Source organism: Paramisgurnus dabryanus, chromosome 5, assembly GCF_030506205.2.
Source record: "Paramisgurnus dabryanus chromosome 5, PD_genome_1.1, whole genome shotgun sequence".
NCBI classification, from domain to species: domain Eukaryota; kingdom Metazoa; phylum Chordata; class Actinopteri; order Cypriniformes; family Cobitidae; genus Paramisgurnus; species Paramisgurnus dabryanus.
The window spans coordinates 33,425,360-33,444,747 of NC_133341.1; the positions used below are offsets into that span (position 1 = coordinate 33,425,360).

The following is a 19,388-nucleotide window of genomic DNA, read 5'->3' on the forward strand; positions in this document are numbered from 1 at the left end:
AAGACTTTTTAAAATTATTTTATTTTATTTTATAAATAAATAAATATATATTTTTTAAAATAAATATGGAGCCATATATTTTATTTTAATTTAAAAAAATATGACACATTGATGCAGAATAAAATACCCAACAGCTAAAATTTACAAACCTTAGAAATATACACACAAAAATTAAACGCAACATGCACAATATTCCAGCAATAGTATTAATTCACATTACTAAAACATAATTTACAATAGTAAAACAGTTACCTTAAATTTGCAAAATATACACTATGATTTAACTACAGTTTTGAATGTTTATTTCAAAATACACAGACGTTACAGCCGCGCATTAAATCATGGGATATCCAAGGCTGTGAAGGATCCATCCGTGGTTTCAGGAAAAGCGAAGGCCGCATTTGGAGAACTGGGAGAGCCTTTATCGCGGCCCAGTGACGTCATCGGTCGTCAAATGCGGCCTTCCAAGGACGCAGCCTCTGAATTGGAATGCACCCTTAGACTTCAGTCACTCTATTACTATGATAAAGTGTTTTAGAATGCTTAAATACTGCCAACAATAATTTTAGATGGGCTAAATTTACATTTACATTAACATTTCTCTGGCCAAAAATATGTTTTAAATATATGCTAAATACATTTTGTAGAAATTTCTGCTCAATTTTCGAATTAGGAAATATATTTATTTTTAACCTTAACATATATTTCAAAATGTATATATAGATATATATGGATGCCTAAATATATTTTATTGCTTTAAAATGTATTTATTTTAAAATATATTTCAATAGAAAAAATGTCCAAAAGTTATATGTTTGTAAACATATTCCAAATATTTCAGCAAATATATTTTTGGCCAATTTTTGAATTATATTTCAAAAAATATATATTTTTTAATTATATTGCCGTATGGGTAACTAAAGTTATCATAGTTGTATTTATATGTGTCTCGCTATAGTAATTTTAGTTTGACCATGGTTTGTTATAAAACTATTGTAAACCCTAATCCACCAACAACATGGTTTCACTTTTACTTTAATAAAACCATTTTTATAAGTGTAGTTTTGTTGTTCTGGGAAACAGAACAACATCTCCTTAACATACATAATCTTAACAAAAATTATTTTAAGAATTTTGTACAGGCCTGTATGGTTTCGTTATCTCAGTCCAATCAGAAGAACAAACGCAGGCCACTGCACGCTCATGTGATGACGTAATCCCGTGAAAGAGCACGCGCTCTTCTCAACAATGTCGGGCACCAAAACACATCAGCGTCCGTGCAGAAGAGAGCAAATGAAAGCGAAATCGTGCCGAATCTCTGTGAGTAAACATCACGACCAGTTTTTATTTCATTACACCGTCACCGTTAACAGAGTTTAAAGAGTCGTGACGCTAAAGAATAGATGCAACAATGGTGTGAAAGATGTTACATTTGCTTAGCAACAGAGAGAAACACGTCAGGTGACTGTGTGATGTGTGTGTGTGTGGATGCTGAGATCAGATGTGTGCATCACAGGTTTATATGAATGTTTGTGTTGACACATACAGAAACTTACAGATGAAACGGAAACAAAGAGACGAGCTTTCATATCAGAGGCCTGTTGTTGTGTGTCTGTCAATCATTTAAGCTTTGTTTAGTGTACATGATCTTACATTAATAATGACAACACAATACATGAACACTTCTTAACATGTTCCCATAATCTAACATGATGTGTTGAGTGTAGCACTGCATTTCATCATTGTTTTAAAATGACTTCAACATTTAAAAGAGTAGGCAGTAATTTACTGTAAAACAGTTCAGACATAATTGTACACAACCTTATTTTCACAAACATAAACACTTCAAACATCCAAAACACATTACAACAATAATGACTTTAAAGATTTGACATGAGAATAATAGTGAAATTCATCGTGTTTAGGAGTACAGTGTGTACAATATGTATTTACAATAGTACGGATATGTTAATATTTCTTGTTGTTGATTTTGTTTTGTCTAGATCAGGAACATTTAGAGGAGGTTATGGCTGCTCAAGAACCTTCTCCACCCTCCTCCATGGAGAACAACAAGCCGGGCTTTCCCAAGAAGATTCTGGCCAATAAACTCGAGGAGAAACATTTATGCAACTGCTGTCAGAACATTCTGAGAAGACCGTTCCAAGCTCAGTGTGGTCATCGCTTTTGTTCGTACTGCTTTAACCGGACTGTGGGGTAATCCGGCTGATTTTAAACATATGAACTTAGAGTACATCTTAGACAGATGGGTAGAATTCTCACACATAGTTGTTGGTTTCATCTAAAATTCGAGCTGTTACACATCTGCTGTGAATGAATACAGACTTAATAACTTTTATACCATTTAAAGGGATAGTTCACTGAAAAATGTTGTTCCAAACCAGTATGAATTTCTTTGTTCTGCTGAATACAAAGGAAGATATTTTGAATGATGTTTGTAACCAAGCAGATCTGGGGCACCATTGACTTCCGTAGTAAGAAAAAATGATAATAATTTTCTTTTTTTTTTGGTGAACTATCCTTTAAAAATAAAAGTTTAAATTCACTAATTAACCACAGTAAGGCTACTCGTTTGCAGAATAAAAGGTTTTGTTTACATATATGTGTGTGTGTACTGTGTATAGTAATTATATATGTATAATGTTATATATAATATTTACATATATATATTATTATTATTGTATACACACACATGTATGTATACACATGCATGCATGTATAATTTAAATTTTAATCTATTTATATATGAAGTATTTATAATATAAATTATATTTAAATATAAAAATGTATATACATATGTAAATATTTACTTGCATCTGTGTGTATTTATATGTACATAATTATTATACACAGTACCCACACATATATGAGGTAAAAAATGATTAGTCACGATTTAATTGTTTTGCAACCCTGAACCACAGACTATTAAACTGTCTGTGTTCAAAACGTTTGCATACTGAATTATGATTGATCTTCTTTAGCACAATAATACATTTGCACCATATGATGATATAGTTAAAATATCTGATATATGTGCGTTGGATTGTGATTTTAGATCTGGACCACAGAAATGTAACGCTTGCATCAAAGAGAACATCTTTGAAGACCCTACATCTATTCTCAAACAAGGCTGTGTAAGCACAGATCTCCGCGGCACAATGATATTTTCTTAAATGATTTAAATGTAAACCTTAAAACTGCAATATTTGATTTGTGTTTTCTTGCAGGCGTTTCCTGATAACGCGGCCCGTAGAGAGGTGGAGAATCTTCCAGCCGTCTGTATCAGTGAGGGATGCTCCTGGACGGGAAGCATTAAAGATTATGAGGTACATTGCATTAGATCATTAAATTAGTATCAGTCGACCGGTAATACCTGCAGTATATAACAAAAATGCAACAGTCTGTTTGATTATTGTGTTTTTGATTTGTTTGTAGTTGAACCATGAAGGTAAATGTGAGTTCATGATTCTGGCCTGTTCGTTGTGCAAAGAGCTCATCAGATTGAACGAGCAGGAACGACACAATGAACGTGAATGTCCCGAGAGAACCCTCAACTGTAAATACTGTAAAGAGCCTTTTCACTTCAAAAACATCAAGGTACTGTAAATGAGCCACCTGAGAAAAGTTTATATCTTTTGAAAGAGAAGTGATTTACTTGACAAACTAATGCCTTTTCACAGGCACATGATGAAATCTGTCCTAAATATCCCATGATCTGTGAAGGATGTGCCAAAAAGAAAATCCCCAGAGAAAAGGTTTGCTCGTCAAAAATATATCAACATTGAACGATGTAAAGATTAAGACTCGCAGATGTATACAGTATGTCAGGATGGTAGATGATCATTTCTTTCTCATCTGTTTTGGTCTTTTAGTACGTTGATCACATCAAGTTCTGCAGTAAATTCAGGACTCCGTGCAGATATCACGTGGTTGGTTGTGATTTGTCAGTAAGTGATTTTTTTTCTGCTTTTGTAGGCAGTGTTAGCCAAGATTGCACATAAACTGTGCTGCATGCAGTGTTGGGTGTAACTAGTTAAGTAAGGGATTACTCTTTATTTAATGACAGTAACTTATGATGTAATTGAAGTAAATCCTGTGTATGGACTGTAGATGGATGATATATAATACAATAGTGGATTTAACATCAACATTTAAAGTCTAAGGTTAAAATGCATGTTTTTATTTATCATCCTTACTTTAAATACTTTGGTGAGTTAATAAAAATAATGGTAACACTTTAGTGTAGTTTACAATTCTCACTATTAACTAGTTAGTTATTAGTATTAATATTACTGAGATATTGGCTGTTTATTAATACTTCTAATAAGTCTGCAAAACCTTATTCTACATCCCTAAATACTTAAACTTAACAACTACTTTTCTAAGTATTAATAAGCAGTAATTAGCAGTAGATTGAGGCAAAATAGTTAATAGTTGGTTAATAGTGAGAATTGCACCAGTATGACATAATAATTGATGTATTTATTCCAGCCGTTTCAAGCCCATCTTTATACAAAGTGTTAGCCAAGATTTCACAAAATTAAAAGTTTAACTTCTCTAATTAACCACAGTAAGGCTAATCGTTTGCAGAATAAAAGGTTTTGTTTATAACTTCATTTTAATAATAAATTAAAATAATAATACATTTTTGAATTATTAAAATATTGTGGCTAATCTGCTTAAATATTTAGCTGATATATATCAGATGCATTAAATAAGTTGAATATATAATTAATAACTTAATAATAATAACATAATTGTAAAAATACATAAAAATCATAATACATTTTTGAATTATTCAAATATTGTGGCTAATCTGCTTAAATATTTAATAAATAGGATTTAGAAAGTTATTAGCAATAAGTCAATAAATACTTTTTGGACAAAGTGATTTGTACTGTAATCTAATTATATGATTAAAGATGTAATTACTAACTAGTAAATCATTACTTTTTTTGAGTAACTTACCCAACACTGGACTCTTTTGTAAAAGCTCGTATAAAATATAGCAAATGCATGTGAGGTATCTCCATATGAAGTATCGGAGGTCAATACCCCTACACTTATATTTGTACACATGGCCCCTGTTTCGAAACGGTGTAGAAGGAGTCACATGACAAAGTTTAAATCTAAACTTCCTTAAAATCATTTTAATTTGGACTTTAAGGTGGAAAAGGAGAAGATACACGAGCACGAGCGTGCATGCGCTCACGATCATCTCAATCTGCTGCTGCACTGCATCATGGGTATGAAGGTGAGTCTGGAGGGTCTGCAGCCCCAAAACCTGGAGCTGGCCGGTCACAAAGCGCACGAACTGCATCAGGCTCTGAGAGACCTCGAAGCCAGAGTCAGCCAGTTGAGCGCCATCCCGGGCCCGGCCGGACCACCGGCGCAGGGGGTTCTCCCCGCTCCGTCATCGTCCTCCGCCTCCACGCAGCCTCTGCCTCCTCTCCCCACCTCCTTCACTCCTCTGCCCAGCTCGGTAGGCGCCGCCCTGGAGCTTCAGCTGCACAGCGAAAAGACCAAAGTGGCAGAACTGGGCCGACGGTGCCAGGAGCTGGAGGTGAAGGCGGGGACGGTCGAAGACGTGATGTGCGTGCTGAACCGTGAGGTGGAACGATTCGCCACCACCATGGAAGCCAGCAATCGTCAGCACAGACTGGATCAGGACAAAATCGAGGCTCTCAGTAACAAGGTGCGAGCCCTACTGACAAGAATGAATCTTTCTTTGGCAGCGTTTGAATCTGAATTGATTCCCTGTCCGCAGAAAGATGAAGCAGATGAATTATTGTTTGTGTCACACAGGTGCGTCAGCTGGAGAGACAGGTGGGTGTTAAAGATCTGACCGTGGCGGAGATGGAGGGCAGGTTACGTGAGATGTCTGCCACAACCTTCGATGGAGTCTTCATCTGGCGGATAGCAGATTTCACTAAGAAGAGACAAGACGCGGTGGCTGGACGAGCTCCTGCAATGTTTTCACCAGGTAAAAAGCAATGCCTAAATATTAAAATAAATGCCTAAATATTCTTCAACAAGAGAAGAAATATTGCTTAAGATTATTTTTATCACTGACCAAGAGTTTTATTCTCTTTTTTTAAGCATTTTACACCAGTAAATATGGCTATAAGATGTGTTTGCGTATCTATCTGAATGGAGATGGAACGGGTCGTGGATCTCATCTGTCTCTATTTTTCGTGGTCATGCGAGGAATGAGTGATGCTCTGCTCAAATGGCCATTTAACCAGAAGGTACTTGACTGTGTTTTTACATCTCTATAGACTCGCATTATATGACACATAGTTTATTTAAAAAAAATAACACATTTCATTTTTGTGCTAATCCTAATACAAGTATATTTGTATTTAATTATGTATCTGCATTTAGATTTTAGAAGAGTAAATAAATGTTCTGAAATGCACACACAAGTATAATAGATGTTATATTATTGATGTGCTTAAAATATTTTAAATATTTAGCTGATATACGTCAGATACATCAAATAAAAGTGTAACATTTAGGTAATAATTTAATAATAATAATAATAATAATAATTACATTTTAATAATAAAAAATAATACATTTTTGAATTATTAAAATAGTGTGGCTAATCTGCTGAAATATTTAGCTGATATATATCAGATGCATCAAATATAAGTTTAATGTATAAATAATATTTTTTTAAATAATAATAATAATAATAATAACTTAATTTTAATAATACATTAAAATCATATATATCAGATGCATTAAATAAGTGTAACATTTAAATAATTATTTAATAATAATAATTTAATTTTAAAAATAAATGAAAATAATAATACATTTTTGAATTATTAAAATATTGTGGCTAATCTGCTTAAATATTTAGCTGATAGAAGCCAGATACATCAAATATAAGTTTAATATTTGAGTAATAATTTAATAATGATAATAACTTCATTTTAATAATAAATGAAAATAATAATACATTTTTGAATTATTAAAATATTGTGGCTAATCATCTTAAATATTTAGCTGATAGAAGTCAGATTCATCAAATATAAGTTTAATATATAAATAATAATTTTTTAAATTATAATAATTTAATTTTAACAATAAATAAAAATAATAATACATTTTTTGAATAATTTAAATAGTGTGGCTGATAAGCTTAAATATTTGGCAGATATAGTCAGATACATCTAATAAAAGTTTAATATTTAAGTAATAATTTAATAATAATAAAAACTTAATTTTAATAATACATTAAAATCATAATACATTTTTGAATTAATAAAATATTGTGGCTTTTATATATATATATCAATAATTAAATAATTACCTGATATATATCAGATGCATTAAATAAGTTTAATATTTAAATAATAATTATAATAATTTTATTTTAACAATAAATAAAAATAGTTATACATTTTTGAATTATTAAAATAGTGTGGCTGATAAGCTTAAATATTTAGCAGATATAGTCAGATACATTAAATAAAAGTTTAATATTTAAGTAATAATTTAATAATAATAAAAACTTAATTTTAATAATGATTTAATTTTTTATTAAAATATTGTGGCCAATCAGCTATGATCAATAAATTGTACTTTTCTTTGAGTTGAATTAATTTCTTCTACCTGTAGGTGACATTGATGCTTCTGGATCAGAGTAACAGAGAGCACATCATTGATGCGTTTCGCCCCGACATCACTTCCTCATCATTTCAGAGACCGGTCAGTGACATGAACATTGCCAGCGGATGTCCTCTCTTCTGTCCACTTTCCAAACTGGAGGGCAAGAACTCTTACATACGTGATGACACCATCTTCATCAAAGCTATCGTGGACCTGACGGGCCTTTAGCTTCCTGATTCAGTGTTAGGTCTTTACACACCGATGGCCTCTTAAGCCCAGCAGGTGATTGATTTCAGAACGTCACATGGTGTTATTTCCCTGCATGTGTTAAGCTGTCACATTACATAATGTGTGAAACATAAATGTTATGACTGCGCACACTCACAAGAGGTCAGTAGAGCTCTGCAAACGAACGTGATGTTGAGGAGATCTTCAGCATTTACCGTGGTATTTAAAGGGTCGCTGCAGGATATTTGGAAAGGCCATCATGTTTTAAACTTGCCCCACTTCTGTGTATTCACTTACTAAATATTTGGCTTATTTAATAACTTTCTTAGTGAAGAATAAAAGTATAGTACACTATAATATTTACTACATTGAAATCCATTCCCTCAGAATCAGAGCAGAAAATGTGACTCTTTCTGTTTGCATGTTTGGGCGACGCTTTTCATTTAGAAACGTCATTGAGTTGTTTCCGTGCCGAGGGGTTTTATTGTTGTATTGAGGCTAATGATTGTGGGTTCTTCTCTTTATTGGTGTTTGAATACATCTGTGGAAGATAAATGTAAAGATAAACATGGTTCAAATGTGTGATTTGTAATATCGTTCTGTTAGAACAGCCGGGCACAAGTCTTGTGCATATTTAATATTACATTTTGTATATTTATAAGAAACAATGACAGGTCTTATTATTACTTTTGTATATAGAAATCTTTATACAGTTTACACGAGAGCTTGAGTTTGTAGTGCTGGTTTCATGGGATTTGTATTTTATTGCTTTTACACTGCCATGTGATGTACGGTATAGGGCAGTCTCTGGATTTTCTAGGTTTGAAATGTTTACAAAGGACCAAGTGTTTAAAAACTTTTGCTATCTTTTATATTTGGTATCGGGTGAAACTTAAGTTCATGAGAGATTTTAAACCACTTATGACTCTTTTTAAAACTTCTGTGCCATTCAATCTGTCATCGCACATGATATCAATCACAAACAATGAATACATACTTTAAAAAATTAAATATAAACTTAATTTGTTTTATTGTAAATGATACACTGCTTCTATTCCTGAAAGTAAAAGCAGATATCTATGTATATTCATACTATATAAACCTATACATCATCATATATACACTTTAAAGTAATGAATCTTTATTTTATAATATTGAATGCATTATTAATATTTATAAAGCTTTTCATGTGCAGTCATGGTGGTTTAAAACTGAAACTGTCAGAAATAATTTGATTTGTACATCTTAACCCGATCATTTCATACAGTCTTAAGAGCTAAAGATTGAAATTGCAATACTTTTCAAGTTTAACATTAGGGCATTTATTCAAAAGTAAAAATGTATATGTCAAACAGATAATAAAATAATTAACATTATATGTTATATACATTATTTCTGTGACATCATGTTTCAAATATGAATAGTGAAACAATGTTAGACCTTTGTCTTTTGAGGAAAACTTACTTTTGTGATTTGTGCCAAATGAAATTATCTGGTCATTTCTAAGCACATTTTACCACACATTATATATATTCCCCTAGATGGTGGTTTACAATATTTTTTGCATTAACAAACTAATTTGTTTAACTAAAATAACAGGTAAAATGTTGTGAATGTGAGTGTTATACTTACAAACTGAGCCATTCTGAATGTCAATGTGACGCTTATATGCGTTAGTTATTTTAATGATCATAATCACTTTTTCATTTTAGCCTTGTGTGTTTCTGTGTGAGATCCAAAAGTTGTCATGAAACATAAATATAATATTTCACAAACACTGATCTTGGTTTTCCGTTTATCTTTATGATCTCTAAAGCTTCATGTGTTGCTATTAAAGAGAAGAGAAATGATGTTTTCACAACACTGATTATTAACAAAAGTATTGTATTTTGGCAAGGAATATTGATGTTTTATTTCTCAAGAATGAATTTTTTGGTGTTGGCTTTCGGAGATGGACAACATAAAAATGTAAACAATCTCAATAATATTTAACATTTTGGTGCAAAGTCTAGTAGTAAAGATAACGTTCAAGCAACACTTCTCCTTTAAGAGATTAAAGACATCACATATGGGGAAATATAAAAATACATTTAAAGAAATAATCAACCTTATACAGCTTGTCTCAGTATTGCTTAGCCAACACTTTTATAAAACAATCATATTGAAATTTCCTCAACTGTCTTCACTTTGAACCATGAAAACAATAATGTGTATAAAAACTTGAGCTGCCGGCTAAGAGGAAATGACATCACTGTTCTTTAATATTTATGAGGGGAATGTGAGCGCTTGAATTTCATAGATTCCTTTGGATTAATGGGAAAAATACACAATTTTAAACACGACGTTCATCACAGTAATCATGACAATGTGTATGTCATTATTTGCACCTTTTATTGTGCATTTATTTATCAACCTATCAAATGGAAGATGATTTTCTCTGGAGTTTATGTTGAAAGACTGTGTGTGCTTTTGAGTTTTTAGGGAAAGAGGAGAAATAAAGTCTATGATCTTTTCCGTCTGCCTTCCAAGTTTCTGAAATTAACTGGACGGATCTTCATCTCAGCGAAGGGAATCGAATGTTCGTGACCTTTCCAGTGGAACCAATTGATGCCCTGCAGATTGAAATAAATAAACTTCATTCATTGCTGAAACACATCACATTTTCTTCTCAAACCTGCAAGTATAGTAAAAACAGTACAAATAATGTACTATATAAAAGTACATGATACAGTACTGTATGATTTTAAATTTATTTTTGACATGAAGCAACTATTCTGTTTAAGTTTAAACGTTAGTTAAAACAAACTACAGATTGAAGATACTTTAAAGCTGCAATCAGAAAATATTTGCTGCTCACCCTCTGTTTAAAACATTAAATTGCAGGTTAACTGTGAAGTTATTTTTTTTTAAATAAGTTTTTTTTTATCAAATTGACATTACCTGCAGAATCATACATAATTAAATGTAAAGAAAAATAATTTATTATAAGCTTACTTAAGCAAATAAGGGTTAAAGTTTTCAACACAGATATTATGATGTTTATTTTTAACCAATGAAAATCTTGCATTACATCTTTAAAGTTCATAAAAGTCAATTATTGCCGAAATTTATAGTCAAATGTATTGCCGAAACACGTTGCAAAGATTGTGAACTATGTAGTACTGAATTGTGGAGTCACACGTTAAACAGTTTTTCCACATTTCTGTGTTGAGGATTATTTGGGTGGGGCTAAAACAGTGGCTCGATGATGCACTGGAGGCACCAAGCATTGCCCCGCCCCTAACACAATCACAAGCATCTATTTCGGTTATATGGGTAATTGAAAGTTGAGAGAGTGGGTGTGGTTTCAGCGCTGACTCTGAGAGCAGAGAATCCTGCTTATTTTCCCAAGTTTTTTGAATTTATTTTATTTACTTCGAGTCAAGTTTATATCATTCAAATTTGTCTGGGTGGTTAATATTATATATTTTTCTGTGGTGTGACAAACTAAGAACACAATTAATATCACTTTACAAGGACTTTCATTTTCAAAACCGATCACTTTAGCTTAAAGGTGCAGTGTGAATCTTGTGACATGAATGCAAAATATTATACAAAATTATATGATCAGGGGTGTATAAAGTCCTTTCATAATGCATCGTTATGTTTAAGGTATGTTATTACATTAGAATGAGATGTTTTTATCTACATACACTGAGGGTCCCCTTACATGTTTCTACAGAAGCCCTTAACGGACAAACTTTTTGTCTCCGACGATGACATGTTTGTCTGGTGGCGGCTAATGTAGCTTCTCTATGTGTTTCAAAAGCGATGGGTGAGCAGTGGACTGAGCCGTTGGTTGCAATGAGCAACCTCACCACTAGATGCTGCAAAAATTTACACACTGCACCTTTAAAGCTTTAATTTTTAAGCATATTATTCAGTGTATGAGGCTCTTACTCTGCTGTGACTGTCGTCTCCATATCTTCCCATCAGATTGACACGATGGCAGTTTTTGTACCAGAACGCTCCTTTGTAAGACAGTGCACAGTTGGTCACAGCGATGTCATTGTCATTGTCGTAGGTGGAGAAAGGTCTGTTGTTATGATAGCTCAAAGAGTCACCTTATGACATACAGAGACAAACACACACAGTTAAAGATGTCCTCTTTCTCATCACTGGTAACAACAGTTTATACGTTTCAATATTGACTTTTCTTCCTCTAACAGACCTGCGGTACCACTGTATGCACCAATCTGAACCTTGTAGCGGCTTCGAGGTTCTCCAACATAGAATCTGTCATAGTGAGCGAACACCGTCTCCTGTCCATCCCTCAGGTCCACACGGAGCTCATACTGACCGTTCGATGTGATTTTATGAAGGTTTGAAAGCCCTGAAAAATACAGAAAAAGCATTTGTTGGTCAAAATCCTTCAGTTTTCACACTAGTTGGTCAAAAACCGAGACTCACCTAACCAGAACTCATCGTTTATATCACCGAATCCAGCCGAGTAGTTTCTCCAGTTTCTGTAGAAGTCGGTCTTGCCGTTTTGACGCCTTAGAAACACCTGATGAAAACTGAGATGTTATGAACATTCACAACAACGGACGTCCTGCACAGGTCCAGCGACAGGTGTAAAGTCACGGGACATTCCTCTGTTCACACTAAAAGTGAATTCTACACACACAACATATTTGATGCTTCATGCAGACAAACAGTATATTTAGCCCAATTTTAAAACTGAATTATTTGTCCTCTCTTCTCTGCACAACCTCCATCCAGTCTTACCATCCAGCCTCCTTCATCAGTCTTCATGTCACAGTAGGTTCGGACCGGTTGTTTCTCATCTCCGGTTATATAAACGGTGTATGGACCAGATGACGTATCTCCGTTCAGAAGAGTCTGTGAGCAGTCCGTAGGGTTCTTGTAAAGCGTTCCAACTACACAGAATATCAGAAAGAAAACTCAAGATTAAATCCAAAGAATGATGAGTCTGAGATAATGAAGAAGTGTAAACTGACCGGTCGTAAAGACGGTGGAGATTTGTTTGCTCCGCTGGTCATCAGTAAAGGCCTGAAGTTTGACCGTGTGTTCGGTTGAAGCTCTGAGATCAGACAGACGGTGTGATGTGGCCGACGGATCCAGTCTCGCTTCCTGTTTTTAAAATCGGTTTTCTTTTATTGTCATTACGTTTTTTACTTTTATTGCATAAATCGTGTGAATGCTCATAGTCAAGTTTAATTGTTTGGTAACCCTGTCTCACCCTGATCTCTCCATCAGATGACTGAGAGGTCAGTATATAACCGGTGACGGATGCCCGCGGTGGTTTCCAGCTTAGTACAGCACTATCGGTCTGAATGTTACTTGCCACCAGATCACGAGGAGCATCCACATCTAAACCACATATATGACTTATTAGATTAATGATGAGACATTGGGACAGAGCAAAACATAATCTTACAGAGGAAATAAAAAAGGTCAGTTGATTGATACCAGGTTTTTCATGATGTTCATGTAAAAACAATGGATATATATGAAAATATTAAAGCAACAGCTGGAAAAATTATTATTTGACACATGAGCATTTTTATCAGTAAGGGGATTTCTAAGTGGGCTATTGACACAAAATTTCCACCAGATGTAGCCTTAAAACTAAATATTGAATTCATACAAAGAAATCAGAACATTTAAGTATACAAGTTGAGTCATAATAAATGAAGTGAAATGACACAGGGAATAAGTATTGAACAAATGAAGAGAACAAGGTGCAAAATGGCATAGAAAGCCAGGAGATCACTTGAAATCTGTCAGTATTGAGAGAGAAACCCTGCCCGCTATCAGTACTAATTGATATCAGCTGCTTTAGCCCTAATTAATGGCCAATTAGGCTTCTCATTAACCAGGATCGAGGCACACAGGAAAGACTTCATGATGGGTAAAAGCAAGGAACTCTCTCAAGATCTTCGTAATCATATCGTTAATCATAAGCATTTTGATGGGAATTGTTATAGACACATTTCCAGAATTCTGAATGTTCCTGTGAGCACAGTGGGGGCCATAATGCGGAAATGGAAAGAGCATCACTTCACCATAAACCAGCCACGATCAGGTGATCCTATAGTAGCTATAGTATGGTCAGATGAAAGCTAAATTTTACTTTTTGGCAGTCTTTCTACACACCATGTTTGGAGAAGAAATGGCACTGCTTAACACCCCAAGAGCACCATACCAAGACTTAAGTTTGGGGGTGGAAGCATCATGGTTTGGACAACAAAGAGGGTGGACAAACACAAGGCCAAGGAAACAATGAAGTGGTTTCAAAGAAAGAAAATCAAGTTGCTTGAATGACCCAGTGAGAGAACTGAAGATCAAAGTTCATAAAAGATGCCCAAGGAACCTTCAAGATTTAAAGATCATTTGTGTGTAAGAATGGGCCAGAATCAAACTGAGCAATGCAGACGACTGGTCTCTCCATACATGAGGCGTCTAGAAGCTGTAATCACCAACAAAGGCTTTTCTACAAAGTATTAAATAAAGTGTGTTCAGTACTTATTCCCTGTGTCATTTCACTTTATTTATTATGAGTCAACTTGTATACTTAAATGTTCTGATTTCTTTGTTTGGATTCAATATTTGGCTTGATGGCTACATCTGGTGGAAATTTTGTGTCAACAGCCCACTTAGAAATTCCCTTTACTGACAAAAATGCTGATGTGTCAAATACTTATTTTCCGTGCTGTAAATGTATGTCTATATGTCAGTAGATCAAGGTACCTGTGAGAAACAAACTACTGACATTTCTCTGTAATATCCTGTTTTTTAAATTCCTTTCCTTATAAATTCACATTTAGGCTCATGAATTAAAAGTAAATGAAAGATTTACTCAGATCACTGCTATTATATGAATGTTTGGCACCTGTTGTGAACTCTGTGGTTGCCGGTGGACTCTTCAGTTGATTTATAATGGCATGAACAGTGACTGTGTATGGAGTCGCAGGAGCGAGAGAACTCAACTGAAGCTCTGCTGTGTTTCCAGAGACCTGCTGTGATATCGCTGACACTTCAGACAAAACACAATTCATCACACACACACACACGTGTTATACAACAGACAATGAGTACAAAATTCAGCACATAAATGATATTACACCATACTAAATAACAGTTGAGTGAATATAATGAACTATTATAAGTTTATTTATTACTGTGAACATATTTTCTATAGAAAAAAGTTTCTTACCTTCGTCTGCGCTGTATGTGATGACGTATCCATCCACAGTCGCGACTGCAGGTTGCCACAGTAACAGCGCTGTTGTGTCAGTAACATTGACAGCAGTGAGACTGCGCGGTGTATCAAGAGCTTAAGAAGAGAAATCATATCAATGTCATTCTTTATTTAAACAAACTACAGAGAGAAATATCTATTATTTATGTACCAAAAGAATGCTGTTTTCTTTTATAACACAATATATAAACAGCTCAAATGCAAAACCCTCTTAGTGTGACTGACATGTTCTCTTATTATAAATGGCCATTTTTATCAGACCATTATGTTTAGTTTCAGTCATTTTTCTTTAATGGAAAGGTTATTAGTCAATAACTGAAATGTCTTACAAATGTCGCTACAGTCATTTCATTGGTATTTAAAGGTGCAGTGTGTAAATTTTAGCACCATCTAGTGGTGAGGTTATGAATTGTACCCAACGCCTCAGCCCACTGCTCACCCTTCGCTTTTTAAATGCATAGAGAAGCTACGGTAGTTGCCACTGGAAAAACATGTCATCGTCGAAAACAACTTAATAAAATAAAGTTTGTCCGTTAAGGGCTTTTGTAGAAACATGGGGTCACAAAATGGCAACTTCCACGTAAGGGGACCCTCGGTGTATGTAGATAAAAACATCTCATTCTAAGGTAATAAAAACATAACGGTTCATTAAGAAAGGTCTTTATACACTCCTGATAAAATTTTATATTATTTTGCATTTCTATCAAAAGATCCTTCTAAAAATTACACACTGCACCTTTAACAAATGTGACTGTTTCTCACTACAAAACCTAAAAGTGCATGCAAGCTTTTTTCACTAAAGATTCTACTAGAAACATTGCAAACGATGAAAGTCATGTTGTGGTCACACCAGACGCGAATGATATGTTAACTCTTTCACCGCCAGCGTTTTTAAAAAAAGTTGCCAGCCAGCACCAGCGTTTTTCATGATTTTCACCAAAGTTTAATGCCTTCCAGAAAATGTTCTTCTTTAAATAAATAAACATACAAAAAAAACGTTTCATCCTACCTTTAGTGGTTCTTTTGCAATCAGCTTTTGAATATGGGTAGGTTTTTGCAAAAACACCATATTTTGAGCAAAAAGCAAAAATAATTCCATATTTGTGACGGACTTTTCATAGAGATCCCATTCAGAGCGATCTTTAAAACAGACACGGACATGCTGCAGCTTGCCATAGGGCAATACTTCCGGTTTTAAAAAGTTGCGGAAGGCCGCCACCTGGTGGATAATAGCGGTATTGCGGAAAGACGGAAAATCTCGTCATTGGCGGGGAAGCGTTTTCTCTTAATTGACGAGATATCTCGTCAATGGCGGGGAAAGAGTTAAGCATGAGTGATTTACATGTTAAGTCAATGCAAAGACACGATAGACATCCTGCGGCGCAATTTGCACCAAATGACGTGATTTGTGCAAATGACGCGGCGAGAATTGAGCGTTTTGGCCATTTAATGTTTGAGTTTTAAAAATCTGAACTTTGGCAGATATTCATAATAGTAGTGACGTAGTGATGTGATTATGACATTGCGAGCTGAGGCAGAAATACAAAACAATAATGGAGGACAAAATCATCATTGCTGTATGTGGACACCCGGAGCTGTACGACACATCTTTGTACTTCTATAGAAACAAGAATAAAAAGGATCTTGCTTGGAAGAAAGTGAGTAAAAAAACAACACTTAATTTCGATGCCGCTATGCTTATAAAAATTATTTTCTTTACAAATTATTCAGAGAAATAACGCTGACCGTGTACGCTCTTAATGTCATAAAACTTTATTTTACAAATCTGTGTCATTAACAGAATGCAGAAGTCACACTCCTTAATGTTTTCTATAAATCTCATATCCTGCTCGATTAAAACATAAATATTGCAAACAACATTAGAAGTAACTATTAATTTACGTACACATATCCTAGCAATGTATCTTGTGTGACTGATAGGCTGTAAACCGGATGAATTTGGATCATGATTTTGAATGTAAGTTAAGACGCCTCTGCCGGTTGGGAATACCAAGATGGCCGCTCGAAATCTGCGGTGGCTTCACTTCTTGCTGTTACGTTAAGCTTTCTATGTGCAATCCAGTCATTTACATAGATCTGATGTATGACGAACATTAGTGTAAAATGTCTAAACTAACAGCACATGATTACACACAGATAGGTTCAGTGATGCTCACCTGTTGTAAAAGAGTCTGTAACAGGTTCACTTTCCTCTAAACCTTTGACCGCGATAACTGACACCTGATACGTCTCTCCAGGACTCAGATTTATCAACTGAACCCGAGACTGCGTCCCATCTACTGTCTGAATCATTGGAGTGCCTGATGAACAGAGATGAATTCATGATGAAACACACAGAGACTCGATGATGATTGTATATAATTTTATAACAGGACTGTCACTTGCCTCCTTGAATTGGCATGTAAGTGATTCGATAGGAATCAGGTTGGGCACGAGGTTCAGTCCAGTGAACAACAGCTGATGATTCCTTCACATCAGTAAAACGAAGGTCTCGCAGAGCTCCAAGTCCTGGTAGAAAGCAGTGCAGAGATGTGTTAATAAAACATGTTAAATTAAACCGGTTTGGAACATGAGTCATCCAGAGTCCTTATGGCCTTTACAGGTTATAAAGTTAACCCATAGAGTCACTGGAGAAAAAAAACACAAGCAATGAGAGAGGTGAAGAGAGAAGAAGAGGCCTTTCAGCTGTGCATGAAAAAGGCCTAAAGAGAAGATCCATTAGTTTCATTTTACAAAGACACATCCACAATATTTTTCAAATGAACAATCACATGCCATCGATTCATTCAACCGCATTCTGCAAAATTTAACCCGGAGCGACACGACCGCAGAAACACAGCATGTTATTTAGAGATGAGAGCACCGGGATCAGTCATTAGTGTTCAATGCATGCTGATCAATTACAGTCCTGTCTCCCAACAACCACATACTGACAAATGCAACTTGATGGTTTAGTAGTGAAATGAATGTCAGGAGAAATCCTTCCAGTCATATAAACATACACAATGCATGCAAGGCTAAACAGTCAATATGAAATTTACATTCACAGACACTTTTTATTTCATCACTGCACATTTGATTCCAAGTAAAGAATTGTTATTATAATGAGATAATGGATTAGGGCCAAGCTAAAATAAAAAAAATAAAACCATCTCGAGATTAAAGACATTATAATGGGAGTTTTAACTAGTAGTTTTTCGAGAAAAAAGTAAAAATAAATAAAATTACGAGAATAAAGTAAATATATAACAAGAACAAAGTCATAAAATTTTTATTATTATCAAAATATTACAACTTTATTCCCAAAATATAACAACTTTATTCTTGTAATATTACGACTTTATTCTTGAAATATTACGACTTTATTCTCATTATATTACGACTTTATTCTCGTAATATTATTACTCTATTCTTGTTATTTATATCGTCAAAATATTACGACTATTCTTATTATATTACGACATTATTATTGTAATATTACAACTCTTTTCTCGTTTTATTACAACATTATTCTCAAAATATTATGCCTTTATTCTCAAAATATAACGCCTTTATTTTCCAAATAATACAACTTTATTCTCGTTATTTATATCGTCAAAATATTACAACTTTATTCTCGTAATATTACAACTTTATTCTCGTTATTTATATTACGACTCTATTCTCGTTATATCACAACTTTATTCTCGTTATATTACGACTTTATTCTCATAATATTACTAGTCTATTCTCGTAATTCATATCGTCAAAATATTATGACTATTCTTATTATATTACGACTTTATTATCGTAATAGCACAACTCTATTCTTGTTATTTATATCGTCAAAAATATTAAGACTACTCTTATTATATTACGACTTTTTTATCGTAATATTACAACTCTATTCTCGTTTTATTACAACTTTATTCTCAAAATATTACAACTTCATTCCCAAAACATTATGCCTTTAGTCTCAAAATATAACGTCTTTATTTTCGAAATATTACGACTTTATTCTCGTTATTTATATCATCAAAATATTACAACTTTATTCTCGAAATATTATAACTTTATTCTCGTAATATTACAACTTTATTCTCGTTATTTATATTACGACTCTATTCTCGTTATATCACAACTTTATTCTCGTTATATTACGACTTTATTCTCATAATATTACTAGTCTATTCTCGTAATTCATATCGTCAAAATATTATGACTATTCTTATTATATTACGACTTTATTATCGTAATA

The 19,388-nt window shown here is 33.9% G+C and overlaps 2 protein-coding genes across 7 annotated transcripts in view; one reads left to right on the plus strand and one right to left on the minus strand.

Annotated features, from left to right (window-relative positions):
* The first annotated feature begins 1,089 nt into the window (after positions 1 to 1,089).
* LOC135732833 (TNF receptor-associated factor 2) lies at positions 1,090 to 9,242 on the plus strand. Its single transcript, XM_065251202.2, has 11 exons — positions 1,090 to 1,320; positions 2,004 to 2,214; positions 3,074 to 3,152; positions 3,246 to 3,344; positions 3,454 to 3,615; positions 3,699 to 3,773; positions 3,891 to 3,965; positions 5,186 to 5,713; positions 5,824 to 6,001; positions 6,118 to 6,266; positions 7,648 to 9,242. Exons 2-11 carry the CDS (start codon positions 2,027 to 2,029, stop codon positions 7,864 to 7,866), a joined length of 1,752 nt encoding a protein of 583 aa, XP_065107274.1. The 5' UTR covers positions 1,090 to 1,320; positions 2,004 to 2,026; the 3' UTR covers positions 7,867 to 9,242.
* A 491-nt stretch (positions 9,243 to 9,733) lies between these two features.
* The window catches only part of tnca (tenascin Ca), a 38,791-nt gene continuing 29,136 nt past the window's right edge, over positions 9,734 to 19,388 (minus strand). For all 6 annotated transcript variants that reach the window (XM_065251201.2, XM_065251198.2, XM_065251200.2 and 3 more), the window contains 11 exons: positions 17,537 to 17,659; positions 17,308 to 17,451; positions 15,086 to 15,205; positions 14,762 to 14,905; positions 13,109 to 13,239; positions 12,867 to 12,999; positions 12,634 to 12,785; positions 12,316 to 12,412; positions 12,077 to 12,238; positions 11,806 to 11,969; positions 9,734 to 10,478 (listed from right to left, as the gene is read on the minus strand). In XM_065251201.2, the coding sequence (XP_065107273.1) occupies positions 10,368 to 10,478; positions 11,806 to 11,969; positions 12,077 to 12,238; positions 12,316 to 12,412; positions 12,634 to 12,785; positions 12,867 to 12,999; positions 13,109 to 13,239; positions 14,762 to 14,905; positions 15,086 to 15,205; positions 17,308 to 17,451; positions 17,537 to 17,659 (1,481 nt within the window). In that variant the 3' untranslated portion in view covers positions 9,734 to 10,367. The remainder of the gene's footprint in view (positions 10,479 to 11,805; positions 11,970 to 12,076; positions 12,239 to 12,315; positions 12,413 to 12,633; positions 12,786 to 12,866; positions 13,000 to 13,108; positions 13,240 to 14,761; positions 14,906 to 15,085; positions 15,206 to 17,307; positions 17,452 to 17,536; positions 17,660 to 19,388) is intronic.